The sequence below is a fragment of the Ipomoea triloba genome, chromosome 2 (genome assembly GCF_003576645.1).
Source record: "Ipomoea triloba cultivar NCNSP0323 chromosome 2, ASM357664v1".
Taxonomy (NCBI): domain Eukaryota; kingdom Viridiplantae; phylum Streptophyta; class Magnoliopsida; order Solanales; family Convolvulaceae; genus Ipomoea; species Ipomoea triloba.
In genome coordinates, this window is record NC_044917.1 from 6122508 (window position 1) to 6131305 (window position 8798).

Here is an 8798-nt window from a genome sequence, read left to right on the forward strand (position 1 = left end):
AACCAGTCTAGGTTATTCGTAGGTGATAGACTCAAATAAAAAAGACTAATAATTTGTTCTTGTTGGGAGTTGAAGTTGTAATCTTATGATTATTGAGTTGGTCTGACCAACTTGACCGATTTTTTAATAAATAAATAAATATATATATATATATATATATATATATATATATATATATATATATAAGTTTTATATGAGCATTGTGCAATTGATTTAATGCTCAATATTTGTATTTAAATAAGTAATTCAAAGTACATCAATGCAAGATTATATTAAAAAAAAATTCATTATAAAATTAAAATTAATGTTTAATTTACACTTTTTTTAAAAATAATTATTTGAATACTTATGGTAGTAAATATGGTATTAGGTAGTAGATATTACTTTTGGTTGGAATTACTCTAAAATTTGTAAATTCGTTTTTGAATGTATGTTTGTCCACTTCTTTTTTGTTTGTAGTGTTTTATGTACCATTATAAAAATACATATAAAAATATTAATACCATAATTGACAAATTATTCTCAATAATACAAAAGCATAAATATGGTGTCTTATTCTAGATAATAAAAAAAGATTAATTAAATGAAAAAAAGAAAATTTTAACTTAGATTTATTTTTTTAATGTAAGAAAAATGATTTCAAGGTTCCTATAATTGACCAAAGTTCATGTTAAATTTTATTTTAATATATTCTAACATTTTCATAGTATATGTTTAACAATTATGCAAACTATAATAGGGATGGAGTTTGAATCTAAGACTTTCATTATGAAAATCAATGAATAAGTTAAAATAATAAATAGTTAACAAAATATTCTGTTACTAAAATTTATACGGATGGTGTGTGGAGTATTTAAGAAAAGTAAATGATATAATATAAGATAAAGTAGAAAAATATTTTTCTTAAAGACTAAAAAAAAATATGAGCCATTGATTTCATTAAATAATTAGACCAAATTTTTTTAGCCCCAGACCTAACTTGTTATTAGATTAGTAGGTATAGGAAATGAGCAATAGCATGGAAAAAAAAATTCGTTTCCACCTTTAAAAAGGGACGGTTCAAAGGTAAAGAGGGAATCGCAGTTGAAGATAAAGAGGGAATCCCATTCCGAATCAATTCCCATATAATTCCATAACAAATTTTTAAAAATAAAAATAAAAAAAAAATTATTTTGGTTGTAGATCCGTCAAACTTGCTTAGCAGCCACCAATATTTGTTAAGAACAATCATGTTACTTTTTCTTTTTTCTCTCTAAATTTTGTTTTAAATGTTTAAAATTTTCTAATTATTTTATAATATGATTAATTAATTCACAAATAGCTGTATGAATAATATTAGAGGGAACAACCATGAAGTTAATTAATTAATTTTTTTTAATTAACATCCCCTGCTGCCGTGCCACGAGTGAATAGCAATTAAGTATGAAAGAATGATTAAGCTAATTAATAAGTCAGAAAAGGATATTAATATTTAATAATTAACTTTATAAATACGGCCAATTATGGGCAGACAATTGATTCTCTTGTTCTTAAAGTCTTCACGATATTTGTTCTTATCGTAATTAAAAAGAAGAAAAGGTAGGTTCTACTTTTATTTTTTTAATTTTAATTTTAATGATAATAGTCTATTATAAATTGATATTACACCATTATATAATATAATTTATAATTAATGAGCACATCACACAATTGACCTCCTATATTCTTCACCCAATTTACCTCCCATATTCCCCATGGTAAGAACAGTAATGAATTATTAAGTTTGGTATTCGAACTTATAATTAAATGTCATTAATTGTTAAGGGCCCCATTTAATATTTAATATTCTCACTTTTTTTTTTTGTATAGATTAGATGGAGTGAAAACCCATTACCTGATATAAAATTGTTGTAATCTATTATAGTGCAATGTTTATCGATTCTAATAGTGATATTTACTGATTATTTAAATGTATAATATAATTTTTTTCTCATTTAACCACAAGCTTCATCAACCAATTAACTAGGGTCAAGTAGGATCATAATTCATATCATATAGGACCGGTAGATTGTAATTTTTTTTAATTTTTATTTTATGGAAAATGGGTAATTATCCATAATTTTGTCACTCACATATCAACCACTCGTGACAAAATCCTATGTATTAATTTTTTTTTAAAACTTTAATTCTATTAATGTTTATGATTGTACCACATCATGAAATGATTATTTGTGAGTGATAAAATGAAGCGTTGTGTAATTGTGTAAACCCTTATTTTATTCACAATCACATAGCAATTACGATTAATTCAATCATAGAGTTCTTTAAATATCTTCTAATAAAATAAAAATACGTGGCAGAAATAAAATTAATACTTTACTTTATTATTTTTATTAAAAAAAACGTGATAGAATAGTTATTTTGCCGACAAAAACTCCGTTCCCATCAAAATAGTGCTACGTTGTCCGTATCATTATTTTTTTTTTTTTTCGTGAACTTGATTTTTTAAAAGACCCCATAAATAATAATAATAATAATAATAATAATAATAATAATAATAATAATAATAATAATAATAATTCCTGTTTCAAAATAATAATAATAATAATAATTCCTAGGAGTGAGGGCAAATACAGTCGGCCATCATAACCTTACTGACAATTCGAGTGGCCAATGTAATTTCTGACAGTGTAATATTATACAGTACATTTTTAGTTAACCGAACAAAGTCTTGGGTAAAGTAATTTTTATTTGTTGATTATTTTTTTATTATTAGTTAAAAACTCCTAATTAGGAAAAGTATTTAAGTTGTGTCAGTCTATGTTAATTTTGCCTGGAATTTAATAATTTTCCTTTGTTGACTTAACAATTAATAAATGTTTTAAACTTATACATATATAACTGATAAAATATAAAATATAATACAATATAAATTATTAAATACATTTGAATTAAATATGAATAATTTTCAAAAAAAAAAGAATTAAATATGAATAAAGTTTACTTCACATGATGCCCTCTCACATAAGATATACTTATAAAATATTATTAATATTAAATTATTTAATATAAAAAATTAAAATAAAAAACATAAAATTAAATTAGTTATACAAACTCCTGGAACTACTAGCACAAGCGGTTGATCTCTTTAATTTAAGTTATGGATGGAGGCGATAGGTGAGGTGGGGGTTGGGCTCCCTACGTAGGAAGAGTCTAGAGACGAGTGCAAATTAAAACGAGTCTGACATAAATTGGAAAACATATATATCATATTAGTTTTATTATGATAATGTATAAAAAAAATAATAAAATAAAATTACCTAACCTTGGGTTAGTTGGACAAAAAAAGTACCAAAGGCCAAAGCCACCTTTTTGTTGTTTCATAAACCGTCAACACTTGTAATCAAATTCGTCACAAAAACTCTGTACTCTCTGTCTACGTATTCTCTCTCCTATCCATCTCCTTGTTTCATTTCCAGAAAATATTTTTTTTCAATAACATTTTATCAATTGATGTAAGAGAATAAATATAGTTCTTCCTTTCAAATAAATAAATAAATATGGAGATTACCCAATTCTGAAAACTGTTCTTTTGCCATTGATCTTTGGCATCATCAAGATTGAGTCTTTGATTCATCTGAGTTGTGATTTCTTAAACAATAACTTCCTTTTTTAGTGTATTTTGGCGATTGATTTAATGGCTGCTGGCGCGGAGGTGTCTGGTGAGGCAGCAGTGGTTAAGGCTACTGCTACAGACAATTATGCCGATTCCGGCAAAATTTCCGATGCCGGGTCTGATCTCAGCACTAATGCGAAATCAGAATCCATGTTGGACGGTGATAAGGGGTCCGATTCTGATCCGAATTCGATCCTGAACTCGAAATCAGAGTATCAAATGCAGGATCTTGTTGATATGTTGAAGACTTTGAAGTTGAATCCATTGGCGAAGGAGTTCTTTCCTTCTTCCTATCATCGTGATCAAATTGGAGCCAATAATTTCGTGGGAGCTCATAAGGGTTTGGGGGGGCCTGACAGTGTCCGGAATTATCGAAAGGTATAATTTCAGTTCTTCATTCTGATTGAGTTCATATTACTTGTTGAGTTTTCTTTTCATGGCTTCCAAAATTTCACTCTTCTAGGGTTTTACTTGAGTAGATTCCTGGATTTTGTATACTGGATTGGATGAATTATGTACTTTTTATGTTTGTTTTGTGTGCTTGTTTTTTCTTGTTTGCATGTCCCATCTACTGTCACAAGACTATATTCACTTGTTGTTTGGATGTGAGTTTGTGCTTGATTATTAGCTTTGTGGAATAGTTAGCATGATTGCAGCAAAGGGAATTGATATTGCCTTTTTTGGTACATCTAAGGTGAATGAGAATTGAACCTAAGATCTCTTATTTAGAGAGGTAACAAGGTTTTTGGCAGCTTTTTCATTCCTTGTTTGCAAGTTGCAACTACATACAGTAGATTAATATTTTACTTATCCTGGCGGATAGAATTGAAATTCATTTATTTTGGATTAGAAACTCCACTTGCTCAGCCAAATGATTGGTGCGCATTCCTATTTTGGAAATGCAAACTGATTCATGGTTTATTGTCTACTGATTTTGCTAGTTAACAATTAGTGACATATTTGGTTCATTAAAGATGGATAGCTGGGTTTTGGTTTGTTGAAAGCACATAGTGACATCTCCCGTTTTCTTGTAATTGCTCAAATGTATTTTAAAAATTGGTTTAGAAATAACACATTTCTGAAGTGTGGATGTCTCAACGAAATGGTGCTTTTTGACATGGTTGAACTTAATAAAGTCGCTATCTTGAGTTCATTAATTTGCATGGCTGGTTTCATTTCCTTGCAAGCAATTGATTTAGTTGATTCTTTCCATGTTGGAATGATTTTGTTTTCATATCCATCATCACTAATGTCTATTGCAGCAAAGCAAAACTTTGGTGGAGTTTTTGTTTAATTATGGTGGATTTACTAGTGGTGGTAACTATGGAAGGAGTGACGTTCTATAAACTTTTATTTTTCTATTAATTTGGTCTGTTTGGACAGACATTTCTTTTAACTAGATTTTTAATATCTGTTTTTTAATAGTTCACTGGCAAATAAATAACTTGGTTTCTGCAGAGAGGAAACAACTACAACCAGGGTAGAAGGAGAACAAGCAATAGGCTTTTCAGAGCTCAAAGAGAAGATACTGTCAGGAGAACAGTCTATGTTTCTGACATTGATCAAAATGTAAGCATGCATTAGATCTTCATTAATGTTAAATGAACCTTATACTTTTTGACTAAGATGTCTATAAGATTTGTGTTTTAATGTTATTTAGATCACTGAAGAGAGTCTTGCTGCCTTATTTAGTGCCTATGGACAAGTAAGTCACTTTACTCATCTGAACTTCAACCTTATTCCACATATAAATTTTGGGTTTAAATACACAGAGTTCTAAAATATAAAGGCATGGTTTATGGAATTTTTTTTCTCCGTTAAAGAGTGGGAAGACAAACTTTTAGTGGTGGCATGATGGGTAGCTTGACGAGTAGTTACTTTTAAAATGCTTCTTTTAAAATTCAGTGGTTAATTTTCACCTTTAAAGAGAAAATTAGAAATTTCCTACATGTTTATTAAAAACTTGAAAGAGTAAATTCAGTGGGCTAGGCCTTGATTCCTTACTTCCCAAAGTCACAAGAAGGGAAAGCAGACCCTCGCATTACTTAAATATATTCCTGTTGAAGTTGTTGTTGTTGTTGTTGCTGTTGTTTTTTTTTTGTTTTTTTTTTTTGTTTTTTTTTGTTTTTTTAATAAATAGTTGATATGATTAGGTGTTCAAAATAAGGAAATTCATTTTTTATTTTTACACACGCTGGGTAGGTTGTTGATTGCCGTGTTTGTGGTGATCCTCACTCCCGTCTTCGCTTTGCTTTTGTGGAGTTTGCTGATGAATGTAAGTTGCATGCTTTGGTCCAATTTCTTTATAGAATGGCCACCATGCCTTTGGGCTCTTGTAAGTTGTTTCCCGACTGACTTGTCATCTGGAATGAATCTGAGCAGACTCTGCTAGAGCAGCTCTTTGCCTCTCTGGCACAATATTAGGTTTCTCTCAACTGAAGGTCCTGCCTTCAAAAACTGCCATCCTGCCTGTGAATCCTACATTCCTTCCCAGGGTATGAGCACATTTTTTAAGGAAATTTGCTTTTTCACCTATTTATTACTTCTTGTTTAATGCAATTTCTATTCAAGGAAATAGTTACTCCATTTTTTCTTTCTTTTTGGTTGTTATTTTAACAGTCAGAGGATGAACGTGAGATGTGTTCTAGGACAGTTTACTGCACAAATATTGATAAAAAGGTAAAACTTTTTCTTATTGATGGAATCATCTGTGCTTTATTTCTATTGGTCTTAAGCATATACCGGGAATATAGTGTTCTGTAGCTCACAAATAGTTGCAAAGATGCACTGCATGAACATAATTTTACTGGTCGAAAAATAACTTTCCTTTCAATCCTAATTGATTACTGGCAAATTAATGTGCCATGGTGTCATGGTGAACAGGTTTCCCAAACTGATGTTAAAGAATTCTTTGAAACAAGATGTGGCGAGGTCAGAAAGTTTTCTTCTACATATATTTCAATACGTTGGCTAAGCAGTGAAATTATTTAACATTAATAATTTTCTTTTCAGGTTTCCCGCCTGAGGCTTTTGGGGGATCAAGTTCACTCAACCCGAATTGCTTTTGTTGAATTTGTTGTGGTATGTTTATACTGCCCTAGCTTCTGTATTCTGCATTCGGATCTCATCTTCAATTTTTTTTATTTATAACTTGATGGATGTGTCTCTTACAAGCTAGTTACATGAAGGTGCAAAATTACTCAACAGATTGCTCAAGTATATTTGTTACTTGCATTATCAATGTTATCCTATCATCTACTAATATGCTATATATATGCACCTAGCCAAATAGGTAATTGCATTCTTCAATTTTTCTCAAAATGGCAGCAGGCATTTTTTTTAGGATAAGATAATTGCATTAAAAGAAAAGAAATATACAAATATGCTAGGGCACGCACACACAGGGCGAGTTGAGTAGCTTCAATGATGCACTATAAAATAGTTAGACTCCATTTACCATCTTTTTTTCATGGATTTAAGCTAACAGAAACTTTCAATACAGAATGGTATTTAAGCTAAGAAATATACTAATTGCTTATTTATTTCTAGAGTAGCATGCTTATATAGTTGATATACCATTTATTATGCGTATTTTGTCACTTCTTTTGTTCTTCATATTTTTGTGGGTATTGCAAATGCTTGCATTGATTATGAATTTTTGGCTAAGATATCATTTGATTTGATTTATTCGCATTGCGGATTATATAAAGACAAGACATAGAAGGGGATGTGGTTGACCAAGTAAAAGCACCTTTATTCAAGTATGTATGATACCAAATGATACTGTCTGTATGTTCCAAAAAGTTGTTGTTGCAGTTTGTGTCTAGATTATTTCCATCTGTATCTTGGTCATACTTTTATCCAATGGCAAAGGACACGGCATTATTATGCTGAATTTTTGTTAGCAGCTTCTTGTACGTGAGTAACTTTAGCCTTGAATGAAGGAACCTCGAGATTCAAAATTTGAGGATATTGACCTACTGGGAATTGATTGTTGATAAAAATGTGCAGGCTGAGAGCGCAATTTTGGCGCTGGACTGTTCTGGTGAAATGTTGGGGTCTCAACACATCAGGTAAGTTGAAGGAGCTAGTTCTATTTATCCTTTTTCTTATGAAAGATAGTTTCATCTGATCGAGAGAGAGAGAGAGATCACGACAGCCACACATTCTTATTGCTCCCTCCTCATCATTTCCTATAATTACTTCACATTCATTCTACTGTTTATTATTATTATTATCACAGCCCTCCCTAGCTTCCTTCTTTCCCAAATAATAGCCACCTTCATTGCAGTAATGGGTTGACAACCAAGCTTGCTTGCTTGCATGAAACTAACACATCTTCCTCGAGAAAATTTCAGTAGAAGTGGCTAAATTAAGTACTTCAATTCAATTCACTGATATTGCAGGGTGAGTCCTTCAAAGACGCCGGTGAGGCCACAAGTCTCGCGCACTGATAAGCATTAGCCATCCTCCGGTACAGTGACGCCCAAGCTAAGGCCTCGAAGCCTTGATGGAAGCCGACGACATAAGTTGCTGGAGACTGAAGGGATGGTGAAACAAAGTAGTCTTGGTTTCAGTATATTTCCATCCATGTTGTTTTAATGTTTTGTTTTTTCCCTGGCAAGAGAAATTATTTATTCTGTTGAAACCTGAGTGTTGACCTTTGAGAAAACAATTTAAATGTGGAAATGTTGACTTAGAAGTTGCGTTAATTGAGGCATGCTATGTATAGTTGTGCGTATAGTAGATAATAATAGATTGATGCAGATCAGCGAAACACATGGGTTATGGTGGGGTCAAAATATAAATATAAGGTAGCTAGGCAGAAGAATTCCAGGAGTGCTGGGGAAAAGGACAAGGTTGCGGTTACATGTAGTGTGCCCCGTACAAGAAATGATTGGATCACATATATACACACTCACAAATATTAATATAGATGAGCGTTTGCAATCTTGACTTTGGAATCCAATGAAGATTTTGACCATCAATTTCCCCTCCAAGAATCCAATGCCATTTCTCACTCCAAAATAAATCATATACTGCCCATGTGGATCTGGATTGTATCCGCTCAAACCCTTAATTTTATAACAAAAGTTCAAGCTCAAAATCTTAATTTTATAACAAAAATTCATTATATCAGCTC

At 31.1% G+C, this 8798-nt stretch overlaps 1 protein-coding gene across 1 annotated transcript; it reads left to right on the forward strand.

Annotated features, from left to right (window-relative positions):
• The first annotated feature begins 3376 nt into the window (after nucleotides 1-3376).
• LOC116010442 (polyadenylate-binding protein-interacting protein 8-like) lies at nucleotides 3377-8367 on the forward strand. Its single transcript, XM_031249856.1, has 10 exons — nucleotides 3377-4033; nucleotides 5114-5224; nucleotides 5316-5360; nucleotides 5858-5930; nucleotides 6038-6150; nucleotides 6275-6334; nucleotides 6539-6586; nucleotides 6668-6736; nucleotides 7667-7728; nucleotides 8062-8367. The coding sequence occupies exons 1-10, from the start codon at nucleotides 3677-3679 to the stop codon at nucleotides 8117-8119; spliced, it is 996 nt and encodes a 331-aa protein (XP_031105716.1). The 5' UTR covers nucleotides 3377-3676; the 3' UTR covers nucleotides 8120-8367.
• The last annotated feature ends 431 nt before the right edge of the window (nucleotides 8368-8798 follow it).